This window comes from Hyperolius riggenbachi, chromosome 1, assembly GCF_040937935.1.
Source record: "Hyperolius riggenbachi isolate aHypRig1 chromosome 1, aHypRig1.pri, whole genome shotgun sequence".
Lineage (NCBI taxonomy): Eukaryota > Metazoa > Chordata > Amphibia > Anura > Hyperoliidae > Hyperolius > Hyperolius riggenbachi.
Genome location: NC_090646.1, coordinates 261,340,496 through 261,365,597, shown reverse-complemented (window position 1 = coordinate 261,365,597; position 25,102 = coordinate 261,340,496). Strand labels below are relative to the sequence as shown.

At 40.1% G+C, this 25,102-nt stretch overlaps 1 protein-coding gene across 3 annotated transcripts in view; it reads left to right on the top strand.

Moving 5' to 3' along the window:
- The window catches only part of ADAMTS3 (ADAM metallopeptidase with thrombospondin type 1 motif 3), a 267,310-nt gene that overhangs the window by 177,772 nt on the left and 64,436 nt on the right, over window positions 1–25,102 (top strand). For all 3 annotated transcript variants that reach the window (XM_068233398.1, XM_068233397.1, XM_068233399.1), the window contains 4 exons: window positions 10,961–11,106; window positions 15,099–15,274; window positions 17,497–17,630; window positions 19,005–19,128. In XM_068233398.1, coding sequence (XP_068089499.1) covers window positions 10,961–11,106; window positions 15,099–15,274; window positions 17,497–17,630; window positions 19,005–19,128 — 580 coding nt within the window. The remainder of the gene's footprint in view (window positions 1–10,960; window positions 11,107–15,098; window positions 15,275–17,496; window positions 17,631–19,004; window positions 19,129–25,102) is intronic.

Genomic DNA, 25,102 nt, shown 5'->3' with positions numbered 1-25,102 from the left:
CCAAAGTAATTTTGATTTTTCCTGTAACTCTGTCAAGGTTAACTTCATTTTACATTGCCGTGTGGTTGAAATCACATGGGCACATTTTCATAGGAAATGAACCATAACCTTATACAGGTCTTTTTGCATTCTATTACTTAAAATAATTGTCAAAATATTACCTAAACCAGACTCCATCGATTTATTGGCGGTCTCCAGGAGACGGCAGAGACAGATGCCCAGTTCCTTGCTGGCAGATAGCGTCTTATGCGGTTGGGCTTCCACCGTCGTTACTAGGCGATGTAGACACTCGGCAAATGCTCTTTGGTGCCGCCTCTGAACCAGAACCTGATTTACTAACACAGAGTTAGAGACAGGTCGTGTGTTCCATTGGCTGGCTGACTCTGTGGGAGTTCATGATTGGCTGCTGGCAGTATTTAAACCTGTATGGCACACACAGTTGTTAGTTGCCCGTGATAGTGTTAAGTCGCTAGAGCTAGCTGCTGGGCATACCTTTGCTTCTCTTGCCTGAGACTTGCCTGTTTACTGACTATCCCTCTGATTGCTGCCTGGACCAACCTTTCCTAGTATTTGACAACTCTTCTGTCACGTCCCTTAAACCTGGTATTGTCTGTGTGTGTATGACCTCTGGCTTGTTGACTACGATATTGTATACCTCTCTGATTGACTGCCATCTGATTAATGTGTATGACCCTGGACTGTTTGACTATGATTATTGCCTGTATCTCTGCCTAATGAGTCTTGATGGTACCACTGTCTTACAGCCTTCAGTTCCTGCACCTTGGGCATTAAGGTCTGACTGTAACCCTGTGCTAGGTAGATGCAACTTGTCTCCCAAAACATTATCATGGAGGGCAAATTGACCAGCTTACTGAAGCAGTAAGACAACGGTCAGTACATGCCAATCCTCCTACTACCCATTAGTCAGTCATACCTCTGCCTGTTTAACCACCCACAGCCACAGAGGTAGTTACAGTTTCAGAACCAAAGTTACCTTTACCTAAACATTTTAGTGGGTTCAGAAGTCAGTTTAGAAATTTTATGAATTCTTGCTTAATGTATTTTTATGTCAGTGCTAAGCCTTCTGGGACAGAATCTCAATGCGTGATTGTAATGATCTGCTCAGCTGCCTGTGCAGGCAGGCAGCTTTTTGACCATTGTTTAGGTTTTCATGCTGCAGGACTCTGGAAAGGAGAGCTTCTGTCAGTTTTGCAGCTTGTGCTCGCTGAGGAATTTGCATACGTTGTCATGCAAATTGCCTGGCCACATTCATTGGAGGCGTGTACTATAAGTACTATGTGTTTCCCACAATGCTTCGCTGGTCATAAGGATTGCTTCCTGTGAAACACTCCTGGAGGAGTGTCAGCCTTACTCTCTGTTTGAAGTTCAGCTTAGAGTAATTTCGGAAACTGCGCTAGGCAGGTTCCCCTAGTGCAGTTAGGATTGCTTATCTGTTTTGTTTGTTCTGTTGCGATTGTCCTGTCCCAGCGGTGGTCGACAGGAAATCATTCTTATCTCTGTTCTTGGAGTATAGCTGGTGCAGCGGTTGCTACCAGCTATCTCTTCTGTTCTGTGTCCTTGGATTGCGCTAGCCACTTTGCGCTAGTGCTGTGGATCCTTCTGTTCTGTCTCACTTGGATCGCACTAGCATCCTGCGCTAGCGCTGTGGATCCTTCTGTTCTTTCTCCTTGGATCACGCTAGCCACTTTGCGCTAGTGCTGTGGATCCTTCTGTTCTGTCTCACTTGTTTCGCACTAGCATCTTGCGCTAGCGCTGTGGATCCTTCTGTTCTGTCTCACTTGGATCGCACTAGCATCTTGCGCTAGCGCTGTGGATCCTTCTGTTCTTTCTCCTTGGATCGCGCTAGCCACTTTCCGCTAGTGCTGTGGATCCTTCTGTTCTGCCTTCCTGGATCGCACTAGCATCCGGCGCTAGTGCTGTGGATCCTTCTGTTCTGCTACTCTTTCTGCCTGGATCGCACTCGCCTAGCGCTAGTGCTGTGCATCCTTCTGTTCTGCTACTCTGTACCTGAATCGCACTAGCATCCTGTGCTAGTACTGTGGATCCTTCTGTTCTGTCTTCCTGGATCACACTAGGCACTTTCGCTAGTGCTGTGGATCCTATCTCTCGCTTGTCCCTGTTTTCGTGTGTCTGTCTTGTCTGTTACGAACGCTTGCTGGAGGCTCGGTGAGGTAACTGTTAAGCAAGCGCTCGCGTCCTCTGTTACATGTTTGTCTGTCAATGGTTAGTTAGGCGTGCGTGTCTCTATTGTGCTTATCACGTGGAGACCGCGCATGAACGCGTGCACTGTTGCGAATGAGTGCGGTGTTCGCGTTCAGTTAGTGTTTGTTATTTTCCGTATCTCCTCATTGTATGATTTGCTGTGCCTTTGCTATCCTCGTATTCTGTTCTGATCTGCCTTGTGTCACTTTTGGCAATCGCCTTTCTCCGGTTGCATTTCTGTTTCGTATCTGCTGTTGTGTGTGCGCTGTCGCGGGGTGGCGACTGGATTGGCGCACACACATACAACCTGTCCCTTTGCTCGTTCTCATTCGCAATCCCTTCTCTTGCGATTGCGTTCTGCGCTTCGTACAATTCCTGTCTGGCATCTGTGGAGGTACAGAGGATTGGTTCCTCTTCACTCCTCAGAGCCATCTGCCGACAGGAATTTCCCTCTACGGGTGCGTAGCACCTTTTGCTGGGTTCCTGCAATTATACGCTTGTGGAGGATTTCCGCCGTATCAGCGCACGCGTTGTGCGCCGATCACAAAGAAAGTTCCACAATCATTACAGTGATCCTCATTTCTCTGTTGCAACGGGATCCCCTTAGGCCTTTAGTCTTCCTCAAGGAGACCCAACTCTAACATCTGCAGCAGAATTCTGTAAAGCCATGAGTGTGCTATTCCCTGATCCAGATCTGACAGCCACAGCGTCACAGAAGATTAGACAACTGAAATAGGGAAAAGAGACAGCAGAAAAATATGTATCTGCATTTCCCAGGTGGTCAGTTTCAACCAGGTGGAACGATCCTGCCCTTATTTATCAGTACTTATACGGGCTATCAGTAACATTTAATAACCATTTGGTCAGTCATGTTTCACCCACTACCTTAGATGATGCCATCACCAGTCATGATTGTAATCAGCTAATTACGATTATGTGAAATTATGCATACATTTTTGCAATTACACCTATACTTAATTACAAATTCGTAATCCAATTGACTTTGTTTAATCATTCGGAATTACGCATACATTTCTGCATAATTTATGCATAATTACGTGCCGACTTTGGCGTTGAATAGCAAAGCCCCCATACATGCTATTGTTACTAAAATTGCTACACATGTTAAGGAGAATAGTGGGCACATGTCAAAAAAAATAATTTGTAATACATTTTTGGTAAAATTGATTTTAAAAATGGAAAGAAAAATGGTTTTTAAACTCAGAAAAATGACAGTTTAAAAACCATTTTTGTTTGTATTTTTAAAATCAATGTTCTCAACAACCACAAGGTCTTTTTGAAAAATTATTTTTGAAAATTACCTTGTACGCACTAATCTACTTAACATATGTAGCAATTTTGGTAGCGATATCATACTGTATGTGGGGCTTTGCTATTCACTGCCAAAGTCGGCGCAAAATTACACGTAAATTATGAGTAAGTTAATGCGTAATTATGAATGCTTACAATTACATATAAAATTAATTACGCTTTTCCCCAAAAATTTGCATTACGATTACAATGCTTAATTGCGAATTATGATGCGTAATTATGCATAAGTGTAATTTCTTCTCATCACTAGCCATCACCTTGTCTATTTGGGTAGATAACAAACTAAGACAGAGATGACAAGAAAATACGATATTGTTTGACAATAGGGTTACTGTCTGTCTTGATTCTAATCCGGTTTCCCTTCCTGAGGAGCCCATGCAGTTAGGGTTGCCTAAATTATCTGTTGCAGAAAAGGCCAGATGATTTGCCAAAACCCCTTGTTTGTACTGTGGCGGTGATAGTTATCTGGTGAGATCTTGTCCAGAAAAGAAGGGAAAGTTGCCAGAAACTTTAACACCTAGGTGAGGTTGGGAAAATTCACCTAGGTGGCCAGATACTTCCTCAGTCATATAAATTAGTGCTGTTAGCCGTTACGATTTTTTGAAGGAACAGATAAAAGATTGAGATATTTGTCATTGCCATTGACGACTCTCCCTTGCAGGTTAACCAGCCTTTCATACACACCTACCAACTATCTGTCCAACTATCTACAAAACTTGTCTGTTAAGCCTCGTACAACTTTTGTTGTGAAACAAGTTGAAACAACTAAAAAAAAAAGTATTTTGCTATTGTTCAAACAGCTTCCTATAAAAATAGTTATCTCTTACCATTGATTGATGATTTGTTTGGCCAACTTGCAGGAGCCTAGATTTTCACTAAGCTTGATCTCAGAAGGTGTTTACAATTTGCCTTCCATCTGGCAGGGAGACGAATATAAAATCCCTTTTACACTGAGGATGAATATATGAGTATCTTGTGCTGCCATTTTGTCTCCGCAATGCACTCCAATATTTTGTTAATGATGTGTTTCGTGACTTTCTGGGTAAATTTGTGGTTGTTTACCTAGACAACATTTTGGTATTTTCTTCCTTCCTGGCTGAGCATTGACAAGACAGTCCTGCAGAAATTGCAGGAGAAACGTCTACACCAAGTTTGTTTTTGAAACCAGTCAGGTATCATTTCTGGGTTATATAATTTCTTTTTTTTTTTTAGTTTTGGCTTTGGATTCAGCTAAGTCTCCACTGTGCTAGACTGAGCTTAGTTTTATGGTTTAAAATCACTGCAGTGAGTCTTTTGTACCTAAACATTGTATGGTAGCAACACTGACCAGTTCAGGGCTACCTTGTGACCTTGCCGAGGTATTGTTATCATATCAAGATGATGTTTCACCAGGTAGACCATCAGACCATTTGTTTGTTCCCCCTCATTGTAAGGCTCATACACATGTCTAGAGATGGCCCGAACGGTTCGCCGGATAACTTGTTCATGCGAACTTAGCTGGTTCGAGTTCGCAGTGAACCGCGAACACTTAGCATGTTTGACCCGCCCCTTATACTACATCATTGGGCTAAACTTTGACCCTCTACATCACAGTCAGCAGATACATGGCAGCCAATCAGGCTGCACTCCCTCCTGGAGCCCCCTCCCCCTTATTAAAGGCAACAGCATCGGCAATGTTCTCACTCTGTGTGCTGCTGTATTAGTGAGAGAAGGGAGAGACATTGGAGAGATAGGGAAAGTGATAGTTAGGAGGTCTGTTAGGTTGCTCCTTGCTGATATTTGTTGATGAAAAGCACCCCAAAACTGCTCTTTTGAGAGCTAATGTTCTTCTGATGTGTGATTTTTTTTGTATGTTTGTGCCACTGACACTGCATATACAGCCCTGTCTGTTGCAGCTGGCCCTTGCTAATTGTTGTCTGGTGCATGTACATGCCTGCCTAATTTTTCTGGCTGCACTGTGGCTGCAACAACAAAACAAAAGGCATATGCATGTGTCAATTTCCCTCTGTGATCGTTACCTTGCCACGGTGAAGGGGCTTGCATATCACAACAAAGCAATGACCGGCTATATGAGTGTGTTGGGGGGCACACCTGACCCATGATAATAAGGTTGTTGCTTCATTGTGGACGGTTGTTCTGTCATTGAGCTACCTCAGCCCGACCATATGGGCTTGAAAACCGCCATTGCCTGCATTCTTGCCATCGTGCACACCAGTCCAGCACAGCCATCACTACACAAACAGCTGCTTGCGGTGCGTTACACAGTGAGTTTGGTTTATCAGTGTGAAGCAGTACACTACTTACACTAACTGCTGATCCATGTATACACACGCAAGATGTTTTCAAGCACTTTAGACCTCCAATTTAGCAATGCAATGGGATTTCTGCCTTTTTGGGATTATAAGCCTGCTGTGCGGCAAATCCATAATTTTCCCCAGGACCTTTGGCATGTATCCCACTCCAGCATGCCCCCCTTCAGGTGTTAGACCCCTTGAAACATCTTTTCCATCACTTTTGTGGCCAGAAACAGTGTTTGTAGTTTTTCAAGTTCGCCTGCCCATTGACGTCTATTCCGGTTCGAGAAGTTCGCAGGTTCGCAAACCTTTTCGGAAGTTTGAGTTTGAGGTTCACGAACCGAAAATCGGAGGTTCGAGCCATCTCTACACATGTCAAACAAAGTTACAAAGTTACATAGTTACATAGTTATTTTGGTTGAAAAAAGACATACGTTCATCGAGTTCAACCAGTACAAAGTACAACACCAGCCTGCTCCCTCATATATCCCTGTTGATCCAGAGGAATGCGAAAAAACCCTTACAAGGCACGGTCCAATTAGTCCCAAAAGGAAAAAATTCCTTCCTGACTCCAGATGGCAATCAGATAAAATCCCTGGATCAACATCATTAGGCATTACCTAGTAATTGTAGCCATGGATGTCTTTCAACGCAAGGAAAGCATCTAAGCCCCCTTTAAATGCAGGTATAGAGTTTGCCATAACGACTTCCTGTGGCAATGCATTCCACATCTTAATCACTCTTACTGTAAAGAACTCTTTCCTAAATAAATGGCTAAAACGTTTTTCCTCCATGCGCAGATCATGTCCTCTAGTCCTTTAAGAAGGCCTAGGGATGAAAAGCTCACCAGCCAAGCTATTATATTGCCCTCTGATGTATTTATACATGTTAATTAGATCCCCTCTAAGGCGTCTTTTCTGTAGACTAAATAATCCCAGTTTCTCTAACCTTTTTTGGTAAGTGAGACCCTCCATCCCACGTATCAATTTTGTTGCTCGTCTCTGCACCTGCTCTAAAATTGCAATATCTTTTTTGTAATGTGGTGCCCAGAACTGAATTCCATATTCCAGATGTGGCCTTACTAGAGAGTTAAACAGGGGCAATATTATGCTAGCATCTTGAGTTTTTATTTCCCTTTTAATGCATCCCAAAATTTTGTTATCTTTAGCTGCAGCGGTTTGGCATTGAGTACGATTATTTAACTTGTTGTCGATGAGTACTCCTAAGTCCTTCTCCAAGTTTGAAGTCCCCAACTGTATCCCATTTATTTTGTATGGTGCTAGACCATTGGTACGACCAAAATGCATGACTTTACATTTTTCAACATTGAATTTCATCTGCCATGTATGTGCCCATATAGCCATCCTATCCAGATCCTGTTGCAATATGACACTATCTTCCTGAGAGTTGATGATTCTGCACAATTTTGTATCATCTGCAAAAATAGCAACATTGCTCACTACTGCATCTACTAGGTCATTAATAAATAAATTGAAGAGCACTGGACCCAGTACAGACCCCTGTGGGACCCAACTGCTAACAGTCTCCCATTTTGAGTACGATCCATTGACCACAACTCTTTGTTTTCTGTCCATTAGCCAGTTCCCTATCCATGCACACAGACTCTTCCCCAGTCCTTGCATCCTGGTAGTGGGTGGCTGGCAGTGGGCGGCACTGTGAAGTGAGTGACTGAGGAGGAGGAGTCCGGAGAGTGACGCGTTGAGGGAGGCCGGGCAGCGGGCGGTTCAGCAGTAGTACGGTACTACTGCTGAACCGCCCGCTGCCCGGCCTCCCTCAACGCGTCACTCTCCGGACTCCTCCTCCTCAGTCACTCACTTCACAGTGCCGCCCACTGCCAGCCACCCACTACCACCGGACCGGTACTTCCTGAAACTTTTGTATGGGGAAGCGGGCAGAGGGGGGAGCGCTAGCGGAGGGGGTGGGGGGAATTTCCGACCCCCCCCCCCCCGCGATCGGGGCATGCTCCCCCCTTATGCCTGCGACCCCTTAGGGGGGCAGTATTCGGCCGAACAGGGCCCTGTTCGGCCGAACAGGGGCCCTGTTCGGCCCTGTTCGGCGGCCAATTAGTAGTTCGGGGCGAACCCGAACTTAAAAGGCCGAACACCATCAGGTGTTCGGCCGAACTCGAACATCACCCGAACAGGGTGATGTTCTGCAGAACCCAAACAGTGGCGAACACTGTTCGCCCAACACTATTAGTAACCCCTCAAATAGTTTGCATACAACTAAGCTTACAGGTCTATAATTTCTTGGATCTGATTTTTTGCCCTTCTTAAATAATGGGAAAACGTGGGCTGTACGCCAATCCACGGGAACTCTGCCAGTTGAAAGAGAGTCACAAAAGATAAGATAAAGGGGTTTATCTATAACTGAACTTAATTCCCTTAGGACCCAAGGATGCATGCCATCCGGGCCAGGTGCCTTGTCTATTTTTAATTTATTTAGTCTTGCCTTCACTTCTTCCTGCGTTAAGTATTTAATATTACAGTTAGAAGATTGAGACTCTTCTGCCCCTGTAATTTGCAACAGTGCTGTTTCCTTTGTGAAGACAGAAGCAAAGAAAGCATTTAATAACTCTGCCTTACCTTGGTCATCCACCATTGAGTTCACACCCTCATCCTTTAGGAGTCCTATACAGTCAACCTTTCTTTTTTTAGAGTTGATGTATTACTAAAACTTTTTTGGGTTAGATTTGATATCCCTAGCGATTTGATTTTCCGCTTCGATCTTTGCCAGCCTAATTTCTTTTTTAGAATTTTTATTGCACTCCTTATAATTGCTTAGAGCAGCCTCAGTCCCCTCCTGTTTTAGGACCTTATAGGCATTCTTTTTCCTCTTCATTTTATCTCTAACCATCCTATTCATCCATAGAGGCCTTTTTTTCTTCCTAGATATTTTGTTTCCATATGGGATATACATACTACAATATTGATATATACTACAAGTGTACCACCAACTCCACAACATGACCGACCGCACGTCCAAGCGATTGCACGACTTGTATTTTCCGCACACCAACCAGCTGAATGACCAACTCATTTGCATACTGTGGGCCATATGCAATTCACTTTTTCACCTGAGTTTTCTCCTAGGAGATAATTTTTCATCTTCTATTTAAAACAACTTTCCAGCATTTTTCAACTAAAAAAGTACCAAAGAGTAATTGAAAAAGTACTATCAAAATTATTTTGAGTATTTTCTTGCTTGGTGATGGCTTAAAATGCATTTTATTGACAAATTTAAAAATATCACCTAGGAGAAAACTCAGGTAAAAAAGTGAATTGCATATGGCCCTGTGTGCGCAAGTGGAATGACGGACTGCACAATATGACCACATTCAAAACAAGTACAAGTCATTCAAATGATGTACACATGTGGTCAACTGAATGATATCAGCCCAACAGTGGTGTGAGTTGCTCCGCCGATTAGATTGGGCAAGCTGCCTGTTATCAGTTGGTTGCTTAGTCATTTGGCACCTGTATGCATGCTTGATTGTCGTCCAACAGACCAAAATCTGATGACAATCAGGCAGTTTGGTTGAGCGTGTATATGCGCCTTAAGACTGTAGGTGGTACAACAGTTTCATGAAACTAAGTCTGTTTGGCACCCCAGAGAAACTAGAACAATTAAGATGCTTAGACGTCATGTCTGGTGGTCTACTAAGCAATTTTCTGCATTATAATTCCTCTTGAAATATTTATTTATTTTTAAATCTTTCTTTTTTTTTTCTTTTACGATCAAACCAAAGTAAACAAGAGGGGAAAACCCTTTCAAAATGGTGTCCCCTTTTAGCTGGTCACTGTACACTAAACAATATTTTTAGCGCAGTTAAAAATTTGATGCGACAAAAACGTTTTAATAGGATAAAATTATGATTAACCACAATGCCACAATTGTCCTACGAATGACCTGTAGACGACATTATGTGATTGGGAATCGCAGTTCTTTGCTGATGTCAAGCACGATTTTGGTCGTAAAACAATTTGCAGTAATCCTTGCAATATACAGAGGTAAACTGATAATACAGGTTTTTTTTCAAGTAAAGTTGACTGGAGCATATACTCCACAGAGGCGCTGAGCTGTTTACCAGACTTGTACGAGTATGTGCTCCATTTTTTATTGCCTGATAAAGCAGGAGATGCCTGTGAAACGCGTTGCACTTACTGGAGTATACAAATAAATTCCTTGTTGTTTTGAATATATACAACAGTATTTGTGTATCTGCTTGGAAGAGGTAAGTCCACCTCCTCTCATTTTAAAGTTTTTAGTGAATTTTACTCTTTTGGTGTCTCTGTTTGATTCCTGTGTCCACCCTTGGTGGAGGGGTTTTGCCCCTTACTTCCTATGTACAGAGAGCAACTTCTTAATCCTGAGTGGGGACAGGTCTAATCTCCCCACCCGCTGAAAAATTGGTTACCTGGACGGTAACCCATGTTTGTGAGTATAATTGCATACTTACCTATACATACCCATTTACCAGTGCATACTACACTATATCGGGCTCTCTGCGTCTCTCTCTTTGTATTTATGGGAATGTGCTCATCTGTACACAGCATTTTCTTGCTTTTTATGTTACATTCCATTTTTGCTGACCAGAGCAGACTAAACTTCTTTGACCCAATATACAGCTTATATCTTTTGTTTTCAAGGTATAGTATGGTAATTCTAGGCAGTTGCCTAGGGCCTGGAGAGAGTCTAGGGTCCTAGTGGATGCTAGCCCCCACCAAATCTCACAAAAAAAAGCTAGATGACCATCAGCTGAGGGCAAAAACTGCTATCTTACCTAGGATACCATTTTATCTTAATCCATTTCTGTACTTCCTTCTTGAAAGAGGCGGGATGTTCAAAACCACACTCAGCATGTGTTTAAAAAGTGAAACCTTATACATTATCTTACGGCAATGGGCAATGCCATGCACATTTTTTTTGATCATTAACTATATACATTTAATTACTCTAACTTGTAAATTGAGTCAAAAAAAGCATAGTTAACAAAAATGCTATATAAGCTAGCCTTTCTCTTTTGTTTTAAAATATTTAGTATCTACACAAATGACAAATGAAACTTGCATTTTCATGTTTCCTTCTAGTGGTGTTACAAAGGTCACTGCATGTGGAGGACCACTAACATGGTGAAACAAGATGGCAACTGGGGAGCATGGTCTAAATTTGGATCCTGTTCACGAACTTGTGGCATTGGTGTCCGATTCAGAACACGTCAGTGCAACAACCCAGCGTAAGCATACATCGATTTTAATGTTTTTTTCTAACTTCTTTTCTAACCTCTTTAAAGAGAAACTCCAACCTAGAATTGAACTTTATCCCAATCAGTAGCTGATACCCCCTTTTACATGAGAAATATAATGATTTTCACAAACAGACCATCAGGGGGCGCTGTGTGACTGATTTTGTGCTGAAACCCCTCCCACAAGAAGCTCTGAGTACCGCGGTACTCTGGGCAAACTGCCACAATGTACCTGTCCACAGTAAAAATGTCACCATGTAATAAACGTCAGAATGTAAATCAGGGAGAGGAAAGATTTTACAATGAGCAAACACTGACTAAATCATTTATACATAATTATGGTAAAAAATGAAGCACTTTTTTTACTACATTATTTTCACTGGAGTTTTTCTTTAAGAGACCATTTCCACTAATAAATAGAAGCATCTGGAATGTGCTTTCAGTTTGTAATGCATTGATGTGTAAAAAAATAAACACATATGTATGCATGTGAAGTAGCTGCATAAAAATTAATTTAATGGAACATGTGTTTTACATAAGTATGAATGTAGTTGTAAATAGACCCCAGGGTAGGCTTTTTTTCTCAGAAAACCTCCAGTATTTCTTTAGATTTGTGTCTTGGTGTCCTGAAGAGGCGTGGAAACGTGAATCTGCTGACTACACAGGCAACCTTTTTATCCGTTGTTAGACTTGCACCACGCTTGAATAACGTTTCCAAGGACTTGGAGTGTCAGAATCCATCTTCTTTGAACCATTATTTAGATTAGCTTAGACTGTTTCAAAGGTCTCAACACTTTTTGCCCAAACATTTTCAGTGTCATGTATTGAGTTAGCCTACAGTATACTTTATCTGCTAGACTGTGACAGATAGTAAAAATATAGTTGTGTTGATATAATGATTGATGTAAGGTGATTATGTTAAAGCACATCATAAGGTTTCATAAGGTTTATGTATATTTTCTAAGTTTTGTTTACATCCGACCGGCTCATTTCCTTACTTACCCGGAAAAAGATTAATAGAGCCTATATACTGTAAAATACAGATGGGAGCTTAAAATGTTTTTTTTTTCACACCTATGAAATGCTAGTGGTGCTCGGATACCTCTTTTTGATATCTGGATTGTTCCGGATCCAGATAGCAAAAATCTGGATAAATCCAGATATCATGATACCTCTTTTTGATATCTGGTTTGTTCCGGATCCGGATAGCAAAAAATCTGGATAAATCCAGATATCTGGATTCGAACCGTTTGGAAATCCGAGTCTATCCAGATATCCGAACCTATTATCTGGATTTAAATCCGGAATCTGGATTGAAATCCGGAAGTGGCCATTAAATTGCTTCCAAAACATCTTTTATAGTAAATGATGCATAAAGCATCATGTTTTTTTAAAGAAAAACAGCAATTGTTTATGTGGGGACTGGGGGAATAATACCCCCCCCCCAAAAAAAAAAAATGGCAGTAAATGAACATCAGGAGGTTCCAGACAGCGTTCGTGCAGCCCACATTGTGTCCAATGTACAACTGGGACATCACAGTTTTCAGCCCAGACATCTCAAAAAAGTTAAACAGTTTTTTTTTCAACAAAATACAGCTATTGTAGTGGCGTAATAGCTGGTGGCAGACTGGCAGCAGAAGATTTGTTCTGCGTGGACCCTGGCGGTGGGTAGAGATCTCTGTTGTAGAGCTGGTGGTGGCGTGCTCATCCACCATCAGCTTTGTCACAGGCTCGATGTCTTTCTCCTCCAATGTGCGCTGACGACCCTGCTGGAAAATGGCCGCTACATGCGGCACCTCTGCAGTGTGACTCCCCCTAACAGCTGGACGCCCAGCGCATCCATGGCCAGTGGCAAGTGGCGGAATGGAGACTGATACAGCAGAACTGCCGACGGTGGCGGCAATGCTGCTCCCTCTCCTCTTGCCCTTACTTTTCATGCTGCCCCTCCCCAGGCTACCAGTGCCAGCAGACATAGTACAACTTTATATGTGTCCAAATGAAGTGGGGTACTTGTACTTTATTCAAATCAGTAGTACTAGAAGATATTAGCAGCACTGCAGTAGCTATCTGTAGTAAATGAAGCTAACACAGTAGTAGTACTCTCTCTAACAGCTAACTACACAATAAAATACTGGTGTAGTACAGGTGTTGAGGAGCAATAACACTAGGTTTAGCACAGAATACAGCACTTGCTTAGCCAACAGCACTGGAGATGTCTCTCAGTGAGCAGTCGCAAGCAAGGACGAGATTTTCATCATGGTGCCCGACTTATTTACAGGAGGGGCTGGCCTCAGTTCCCCTCTGTGATTGTTTGGGGCTTGGGAGCCCTCTGATTGGCTCAATGACGTCATGGATGTCATCTCCGTGGTTACGCTATCCGGATCCGGGTACCAAAACTAGGTATCTGGACTGATTTCCGGATACCTAATACGTATCTGGATTCACTCGGATAGTGCATTCCGGATTTATCCAGCTATCTGGAATCCGTATCTGAGTTTGGATACCAGAAAAAGTTTGGATATCTGGATAGTTCGGGTATCTGGAATCTGGATGAGCATCAATGGCCATGATGTGATTTCAGCTAATGTCATTTTAGATCAGCCACAACTTAAAAGAATTGCTAGCATAATTTATGTATTTCAGAACACAAGAAGCAATCATAACTACAAGTGTTTGTCATGGAAGCTCATGAAAGAGTGTTCTTCTAATTTAAAAGTTATACAGACTAACAAATTAAACTTCACTGGTAGTGGCCTGAGCAGATGCTGAAACATACCAGTGCCAGTAACCTTAACCCTCTATCTGGAAGCTTTTTCCTGAAACGTAAAGGAATACTATCAATACCCAAGTGTTCTAAAATTACAATGTACAAATAATGTCTAAGTAGCAGTGTAAACATTTTCCTACTTTTCATGTTAAATATCAGAGGCAAAAGCTTTAATTTATTGAGAGTAGGATTTAGCTATATTTAGCTATATTGGGACAAATCAATTGCAGAAGGGGTGTCTGCTTCAATGCACAGCCAGTGTTGCATATCAGACTACAGAGTATTTTTTCTCAGAAAGCAAAAACAGTATGAAAAGCTGTGACAAAAACTATGAGCTTTCTCTTTTTCTCTCATACAAGTGTGAGGGGAATTTCCCCTCTCCTCATGGCTCATTCTGTCATCAGTTTTGGCATCAGTAAAGTTTGAAAGTATTTTGATAACAGTAAACAAAGAGGTTGCCAGTGAAATGTATACACCAGTACTTAGCAGCACTTCCCAAACAATTCCTATCTCAATTGAAAAAAATATGTAGATCGATAGTGTTCCTTTAAAATTGACCTTAACTGAAAACAAAAAAAGAGTTTCACTTACCTGGGGCTTCAACCAGCCCCCTGCAGTCATCCTGTGCCCGCAGCGTGCCAAACCGGTCCTCCATTCTCCCGCTGTGACTCAGTTTAGATTCTGCCGACTGATCAGTTTCTGGTCCACTGTGCCTGCGCATCCTCATATCACGTCGGTGATTGCATCCTGCGCACTCACAGTAAGAGCACAGGACACAGGAGGATCGGTTTGGCATGCCGCAGGCAAAGGGCAAAGCCCTAGGTAAGTGAAACTCTTTTTTTTTTGTTTTCAGTTAAGGTTCACTTTAACGGATCTTACATAGCACAGCATCTTTGCAAACAAATTTACACTGTATCATTATTATTAATTTAAGCAGAGTGTTGAGTCCAAGATATTTTGGTATCTAAACAAGGTCCTTAACGGACCTTACGTTTATATACCTGACTGCTAGAACCCTTTAAATATAAACATTAGGAAGTGGGTTTGAGAGCTGCTTAAAAAATATGTATGTCCCATTCTGTTTCTACTTGTAACTTACTACCACAGAAGATTTTATGTACGCTGAGGATGAAAATCTTCCACAACATTTGTATAATTGTTGAATTCTATTTGATCATATAATATTTCCATGTTTGTGGCTTTTGCTTATTCTTAGGCCAGTAAATGGTGGCCAAGACTGTGTTGGATTAAACTATGAATATCAGTTATGTAACACTGAAGAATGTCCTAAGCACTTTGAAGACTTCAGAGCACAACAGTGTCAGCAGAAGAACTCTCACTTTGAATTCCAGAATACCAAACATTTTTGGCTGCCATATGAGCATCCTGATGGTAAGTACTCTAAGTTTAACCTCTGTTAATACAATACAACACTGATAATGAAACATGTACATGTTATAAAAAAATACATTTTATATTTAACCTATTGCAGACCGCGTCACGCCAATGGGCGTGGCCGTGGTGGAAGCCCCAGGACCGCCTAACGCTGATCGGCATAAAGTCTTGAGGCTTGCTTTTGCAGTAGATTGCACGCATGCTGCACGCGCATCTCCGCTTGGTAGGCTTGGTAGGCTCCCGGTGGCGATCGCCGCTTGGAGACTGTTAGACGGCGACACCGCCGTCTAATTACCATGTACAGCGCTGCGATCTAAGACAGCACTGTACTGGGTACAGCCGTGTGACATGGCTGTCCCCTCTGTAGGCAGGGACGTGATCGGCTGTGATCAACACAAAAAGGTTATTAAATTACACAATAAACTGCATGCAGTTTCAGCATTGTGAGGTAATCAGTGGTACATGTTACTGTTTAATGTCCATCATGAAAGTCTTTTTCTCACTAACAGTAAATTATTATAAACTTAATTATTCATTTTTTTTTCAATTAAAAAAATTGAAATGCTCCATGGACATGGTTCAATTTCAAGTGCAGTGGATTGCAGACGATCCAAGAGATTAGAATAATTCTGTGGAGAATTTTTCTATTTTAAATTAGAGTTTTTCTATTGTTAAATTAGAGTTACTGTGTTTACAGCAATACAGTGCCCTCTATTTTACTGTATATGCTGCTGTCTCTGTGTGACTAACCCTTATTATAAAAATATCTTATACATTGACAGTACAAGTTTATTTGTACTAAGAAGTCATCTGAAAATTAATATTTTTTTAAACATACCTTAGACTATGAAGTGAAACAAGGCTGGCATAGACTATAAAAGAGGATTGGTAGAGGGTGACCTATTGCAAACCAAGTGTAACACGTTTTTAATTATTAACTGAAAACTATAGCTACTTATTATTTTTTTCTACATAGTGACTTAATGATTTGTAGAAGTTGGAATAAGTCCAACTATCCCATTAATTTTATGTCATGTATGATTGTACCTTTTACCTGGACCACTTACAGAGTTACATTAAAAGGATCATTTTACCCAAAATTGATATTTCATGTTGTGATGGATGTTGGGAAGTTGGATCAATAATCAACTCTAAGGTGTCTCTACCTACAGTGACCAAGATGAGAGCGGACATTGTTCTACCCCTGAGAAGCATAGTTTGGTTTATATCGTAGACAATATATAACAGACACATGATACTCCAGAGATATGAGAAACTAATGGGCTATTCTGACTGGCATTTTCATAGTTTTACTGTTACTTGATCACTCTTTATGAGAAGAAAACTTGTATTTCTATATGTTTTACCTTACTATGTTTTGTAAAAAAAACAAAACTATTAAAAGTATAAATATCATTCAATACAATTCCTTGAAGGTAAGAGACAGTGGAGACATGTGGACACTGCTGTGTATTTAAGCTTAAAATAAAAGCCATCACAGTTTCGACCTACCTTCGCCGCTGATAGTAATTGATTGGCAGTGTGTAACGTGCCCAGAGACATGTTATCGATACCCTATCTACCTGTTGCTAACAGCTGAGCATCCCTGTCTACAGAATAGAAGTACAGGGTAACTGTCCTGAAATGGTTGAATTTGGTTATCGTTGTCCTTTGTGTTTATGGGTATGTAGACTTTTTACTTTAAGTTAGTTTATTAACCTTTGTTTTGGTTACAAGAGGATTTAAAGATACTTTTCATTATTTAATGCATTGTCCCTTTAACGATTTGATGAAAATGTTATGGTATTAATGAAAATTCATACTAATAAAATTTCATATTTTTATTTTTAATACTTTACAAAACGGATAGTGTACTCATTTGTTCAGTTTTTATGAATCTGGTAATCTACTAAATTGTTGGATTTTTCATGAATCCTAATATCTACTCATTTTTTTCATGAATATGGCAATCTGCTCAGTTATTAGGTTTTTATGATTTAATCATGTTCAGGAGTTTCATGAACCTGGTAATCTGCTTATTTATTGGGTTTTCATGATTTTAGTAAGGTTGCGTGTTTAGGGTTAATTGGGGGTTGGGGTTAATATCTATGGTAATCTACTAATTTGATTTTTTATGAATCTGGGGATCTACTCAGTTTGTTTGTTTCTTATGAATCTGGTAATTTAATACTTTTGTGGTGTTTTTTATAATTTTGCAGCCAACAAAAGATGTCAGCTATATTGTCAGTCCAAACAAACTGGAGATGTTGCATCAATGAAGCAGCTTGCACATGATGGGACTCGCTGTTCCTACAAGGACCCATACAGCATTTGTGTGAGAGGAGAGTGTGTTGTAAGTTTCATTCATTTATTTAGTGTGGACCTTTCATATAAACCTTATAAATGTTCACTGTTATTGCCTTGATATGCATTTACTGTTGCTCTAAGAGAATTCATAGCTCAATATCTTATTTTAACATTACCTTTTATTTATTTAGTGACATCATCTTTCATGACACTGTGTAGAATGTAACACAGACCATAACTTTTACCAAAAAGATATGGAAAATTACATATATAGTTTATACACTGCACAGTAGGAACATCAAACAATATAAGTGCATAGATATACAGACCATTAATAAGAATACTTTGGTGAAAGCAGTACAACGAAAGACAAGGAAAGGCATACTGTTAGACACCGAGTGCTTGATCAGTACAGTGCTTCCAGAAATTCCACTTTGCTACAGTGCTGCCACCCTGGGCAGCATGGTAGAGTAGTGGACAACATGGGAGCATAGTGGTAAGCAAGGTGGCATAGTGGTTAGCTCTCTTGCCTTGCAGCACTGGGACCTTGGCTTAAATACCAGCTGGGCACTATCTGCAGGGCATTTGTATGTTTTCCCTGTGCCTGTGTGGGTTTCCTCCTCCCACATCCCAAAAACATATAGATACGTTAATTGGCTTCCCCCTAAAAATGGCCCTAGACTACAATAAATAAATTCCATGATATTGACATATAACTATTCCAGGGATTAGATTGTGAGCCCCTCTGAGGGACAATTAAATGACAAGACAAAATACTCTGTACAGCGCTGCAGAAGATGTTGGTGCCATGTAAATACTAAATAATAATCCTACCTAATAAATTGCAAGTGTCTCTGCATCCCATGTCCCTGTGTGTGTGTTTTTTTGCAGTGCGCATGTGCAGGGAGGGACGCAGAGACATTGAGGAGAGCTGGGGGAATGACGCGGCGGGGGGCGAGGAGGGGCTGGCGTACGCGCGTGTGAATAAGTGGTGACAGACCTAGCCTGTTTTTAAACGGGCTAAGGTCACTAGTAATAGTAATAATATACCTTTACATTTCCCAGTATGCAAGAAAATACCCAAAATATGTTTATCATTATTTTTTATATACCTTTTTAGTTTTAGTTGTAGTACTTTTTCAATTGCTAAGTACTGAAAAGTTATTTTTTAGATAAGATAAAAAACAATCCCCTGGGAGAAAACTCAGGGGAAAAAAGGTAATTGGACAAGGGCTAAGAGATTTGGGGGAAGACTCGAAGAGAAGTATAAAGAGAATAAAGACATTATGGGGAGTCCAATATGTTGAATAGGACACATACATGTGATTGGAAATCATCTGGGAATTTGAGATAAGTTGTATGTAGGGATGTATGGAGGAATGACGTTCTGGTGTGATTATTCTGTTCTTCTGTTTTGCAGAAAGTTGGTTGTGACAAGGAAATCGGATCCAATAAGCTGGAAGACAAGTGTGGTGTTTGTGGAGGGGATAACTCACACTGTCGAACTGTGAAGGGAACATTCACAAGAACACCCAAAAAATCAGGTACAGTCATAAATTATACACATATTTACCACATTGTTAGGAGGTTTCTTCATCAAAGGTAGAAGATGCTAGTGTGCACTGTAAATGGCAATATTGTATGCATTAATTGCACAAGACGTTTATTTCATACCAGTAGCCACATTTTCTTGCAACAGAAAATGTGTCTTTCAATATTTAGCAAATTGCTGTTGTGAGCCTGATGTAACATCTGTTGTCTTTATGTGTACACAATACCTGAAGTTTTTAAAGATAGGCATCCATTTTCCTTCTTCAAATGTTTGCAACAGACACAATTTCCACTGCAATGAGTGAATGGAATAGATAATTAACGTTCCCAGTTTCACTTCCAACATTATTGCTCCTTTGACTTGAAAGTCAGCAGATCTATGGATCTAATTATAAGTAAACTCTTTAGTCTATACATACATTTTATTACTTTATTGCCAATAGTACTGTGATCACATCTTTCTCCATGCTACTGGCTATTTTGTATACTGCATTGTAATTCCAAAGTCATTCTTCTCAGTGATAGAGATATTGTATAGTTGTTTCAATGTCTTAGAAGCGTACATGTAAAAAAGGGCCCAGGTAATTATGGCGCCAGATCCAATTTAAAGATATTGGAGATAGTTAGAATATTGTTTATCTTACCAATATTCGACTATCAGCTTTCCTAACCTATTTCTTACAAATGAACCCCACACTACCCCCCCCCCCACACACACACACACTTTGCCTAACACTCACCCCATCTACCCTTATCTAGCACCAGGGCTGTGCCAAAGCCGATCTGGGTTTGAGTACACCATTGCCAAACCAAGAGTGCCCAAAGAGTGCTGCTTACAAACCCTCACCGTTATCTAAGCCATCATCTAAAGTTTGCCTATATTGTAGCTGAACTTTGTGCATCGCTTACTGACCCCCACCACTGCCACTGTACAGAGTTTGGCTGTATAATAACCAAACTCTACCACCCTAATTGCTCACTGTGCATTTCTATAGCCTCTGGTGGCGTCCAATCTTCCAAATGTGGTGTACGCTATAACTACCTACTTCAGTCCGCGGATTAGCATGAAAGAGCAACCTACATCAGACACGTATGCTGTATAACAGATTACCTTGAAATTGGTGTTTTGGTATACATAGTTAATGATAACGGTCTCCTCTGCCACTTGTTAAAGAGCAGTAAAATGATGTGATACAATTATTATATTTACGTGAGAGTAATACATGTAGATTGCAAAAAGGTATATGACTGTATCAATGTATGCTGTTTTTTTTTTAGTTTTTTAGTTTTAATTGCTTTTACTGCCTCTCATAAATCACCTGCAAAGTACAAATGGGCTTCATAAAACAAAAGGTATTTGCAAATACCACCTCTGTGTGAGTGGGTAAAAATACCGTAGTGCAAGGAATGGATTGTATATATTGTATAATACAACAATTTACACATTGTTGAGCCACAAACCACATTCCCTGTCTGACCCTGTTACATTTATTTCCTATACTTGTTTACCTATAGATTTTTTTCCAAAAAACAGAAGTTTGCCTTCTTAAAACAGAAGGTATTTACAATTATTCAGGTTGGAGTGAGCTCTGAGATGTCTCCCAGTGTATCACTACTGAATATGCAAATCATCTCTTTGATGTCCCTGAAAGCTAAACACACCGCCAGAACAGCTGGAATGCAATGATTGTTAATATTACAGAGCCACACTAATCCAACATGCATACAGCCTGTTTTGGATTGAATGGTTGATTGATTGATCATCATCAATGCATGCCATGGATTAATGTGGCTCTATGAGGTGGGACTTGAAACACCCAGAGTTACAGATTGCCCAGCAAGCTCATGGTGAACCAGAACTCCTAGGAGTCTGTTTTAAAAAGGCAAACTTCTGTTTTTCATATCATCTTAGTAAGAGGACTTTCCAAAGTAAGGTACAGGAAATAAAGTGTACACTTCACAACACATTGGGCCCAATCCAATTCACATTTTCTCCTGATTCTCACACATTTTGTATATAAAACTATTGTAACACCGGTCATTTTTCTTTCTTTGTAGATAGAGGTTTCACTTCTCCTAGGAGATAAGTTTACATCTTCTGTTTAAAATAACTTTTGCACTCTGTAATTGAAAAAGTTCAAAAAAGAAGGGTGAAAAGTACAGTCAAAATTTTTCTGAGTATTTTCTTGCTTGCTGGGGGCTTAACAGGTATTTTATTTATAATGTGAAAATATCACCTAGGGGAAAACTTAGTAGGAAAATTAAATTGGATCAGGCCCATTGACTCTAGAATTTAATCTTTGGCTATCTTTGGCTATTCTTTGGACAATATAACCCAAGTTGTTCCATCAAATACTCTATAATTAATGATCAATTTTCTTGTATTGTGCAGAATCGAGAAATTGCAGTTGGATTTGTAGTTAAATTGGAGTGTCAGATTTAGACACAGTGGGGGAAAATTACTGTAGCTATTGTAATCAGTGATCAACCACCATGTGGGTGAAATCCTACTTGTAATATTAACTATTTTAAGAAGGCCACAAGAATCCCTGCCTGTCACATCATGTATTTGCTGCTTGTTTTGGGCACCCATTGCTCTGGACTGATATGTCTAAGGTGAAGGCTGCTGTGATCTTCACTAAATAGTGAGGTTGCTGCTTTATAACATTTGTTCTGTAAAGAATTCATGTAGAAAAAAAAACATCCCTGCAACCTTAAATAGATAAACTATAGCTTATTTTTATTTTTTTTTAAAGTATGACCCACCTAGTTGCCCAGCCAGGTGGCCAAGAGCAACAGGCCAGTGAGCATATGGGCTCTTCCTCTGAGTCTTACCAGCCCACAAGGTTTTCAGGATAGGTGATAATTTGTAATGGCGCAAGGTTGGCAAATCCTGTTTCCACCTGGAATGGGGAGCTTATGGTGCTATCTTATCAAATAAGCTATCTCAGAGCATTCTTGAATACCCCTGGGGCTCATTTGAATTTGCCACTAAAGATTCCCATTGGTATCCTCAGTGGTATATTCAAACATGCTGATGCTAGGTTGCCAGAATGGTGGAATGCGGTGAGGAGGGATGACAGGGCAACAGATTTTCAGTCATGTTAGAAGAATATATGAAAAAAGTGTAAGTGTCATGGGGATTGTATAAAATGTTTCTGCTTCACAGACTAATAATAGTGTTAACAATTTACAACACTGGAAATAAGACACAAAAATTCTATTTATTATAGAGTTATATATATTTTTATCACCAAGTACTCATTCACACTATGGCCCATATGCAATTCACTTTTTCACCCGAGTTTTCTCCTAGGTGCTAATTTTAAACTTGTCAATAAAATCAATTTTAAGCCTCTAATAGTACTGTTTCGCCTACTTTTTGGTACTTTTTTTACTTGAAAAGTGCTGGAAAGTTATTTTAAATTAAAGGTGAAAAATAATCTCCTAGGAGAAAACTCAGGTGAAAAAGGGGATTGCATATGGCCCCATATGTGGAGCTGTCAGTTATGACGCACCGCACATTGCATGTGATCTGCACAGTAACATGAAGAGGTCCATAAACTTTCATTATGCATTTCACACTACAGTACAGTGCATTGGGATTTAACACATTTGGGAACATTTGTGTGGATGAATTACACAATCTCCCATAGGTTTCTATAATGTTGGAACTGCCTACATCCACATTATAATGTTTGGTGCCTGTGTGGCAGACAGGTGTGCACAAAGTTGCGTTCCTACATGTGTTATATAGTTTGAATGGGCTCTAAGAGAGTTTTAATTCTCTGTTTTTTTTTCTTTGTAAAACTGTTTAGATATGGGTCTCACTAAAACATTTGGGTTAGTGGGGCTTTCTTATTGTTAATGTTCATGTAAATTGAAAGATGTGTTCACTGAGACTCGCACAGCACCACTTTTTTTAGCACATGTAGGTAGTCTGTCCTAAATACAGTGCATATATAAGTAAATACATAAATGTCTATTCATTTGCTGGCTATAGCTAATGATGTACAGAGATTCTAACTTGCAGCTCTTTGTGCATTGGCATGACATCACAGGCATGGTTTGTATGTAAGTGAACATTAGGTATGTGTGCTAGGGAAGATGCCATATGTATTTCCTTTTAAACAATATCTGTTGCCTGGCAGTCCTGTTGATCAGTAGTGTCTAAATCATAACCATGAAACAAGCATGTGGCTAATCCATTCAGATTTAAGTCAGAGAACCTGACCTCCATACATGTTCAGGGTCTACGACTAAAAGTATTAGAGACACAGGATCAGGCAGACAGCAAGGCAATTTGTATTGTTTAAAAAGAAATAAATATGGCAGCCCCCATACCACTCTCACCTTGGGCTCCTTTAAAAGATAAAAAGAATACCAACTGCATTAAAAATGCTTCATAAATCAGCTTCCCATGATGCAGGACTGGAGAAGAGTTCCTTTTCAGGGGTAGATTTGATGACACTCCGTTCAGTAATATAAGGATAAAGAATGAAATAAACTAGACACAAAATAGCGTGGGAGAAAATTACAGTAATACCTTGTGTATGTGGTTTTTCCTGCAGCAGTAAATGAGAGGTTTTGGGTGAGGTTTTTGGAAAGTAAAGTATTGTCTAAAACCTGAAAATACACTTAAAATTCACATTGTTTTGTATTTTAATGCCTGTATTATTGCTACTGTATAATAACTGTGCCATACATGTATTGGTGAAGGAAATAATTGATAACATACAAGAAACTGCTAAATGGGAATTCCAGCTTAAGGAGTGCAGACGTTTGAGTTGCAGACCATTAAGCTCTCCCTACTGGCAATATAGTCATTAAACAGTTTAATGGCCTCTCTCAACAGGGAAACAATTAAGCAAGCGGTGCCAAAAAGAAATCAAGTTACTGGAAAATGAAATTTGCAAGTATCCTCTAATCACTTACATTATTTCATTGACTATTACTCAATTTATTTTTCCAAACACACCTAGTTTTGTCATGAATACATCTGTAATAGTTCTATTTAAAGCACACATGTCAGGAGATATCTATGGGAACAGCCACTGTTGACCTCCTTCTCAAAGTATTAGCCACCTGGCTGCTATACTGATCCACAGTTTTTTTTAACCACTTTACCCCCGCCCGTACGAATTTCTCCGTCCCTTTTTCCATCCTTTAACCCCCAGGGACGGAGAAATCCGTACTTTCTGCACTCCTGCCGCTGCCCGCGCTCCCGCTCGTAAACACGCCGCCGCCCGCTCACCCGGAGATCAATGAACAGGAAAATCCATTCCCGTTCGTTGATCTAAGCCCCACAATGATCCGCTGCTCTCCGATGGGCAGCGCGATCATTGTGAGAAAAAACAAACACTCACAGCCTCCTTGTACTTCCTGCGAGCGTCCGGAAGGACGCTCGCACGTCGCGATACACAAAAAGTTACTGTTGTAGCCAAATAGTGGCCTCTTGTGGCCAAATAGTAAAACTACACCCTAAGCATTTTTTACATTGAAATAAATTAGTGTTACACAAAAAATTAACTCATTACCTCCCACACTCCCCATTTTTTTTTTGTAATTAAAACAAAATTCAAAAATTTACAATAAAAAAAAAATACATAAATAGTTACCTTAGGGACTGAACTTTTTAAATATTTATGTCAAGAGGGTATAACACTGTTACTTTATAAACTATAGGCTTGTAATTAGGGATGGACGCAAAACTGAAAAAAATGCACCTTTATTTCCAAATAAAATATTGGCGCCAAACATTGTGATAGGGACATAATTTAAACGGTTTTATAACCGGGACAAAAGGGCAAATGCATTTCATGGGTTTTAATTACAGTAGCATGCATTATTTAAAAACTATAATGGCCGAAAACTGAAAAATAATTAATTTTTTTCCCACATTTTTCCTATTTTTCCCATTAAAACACATTTAAAGTAAAATAATTCTTGGCATAATGTCCAACCTAA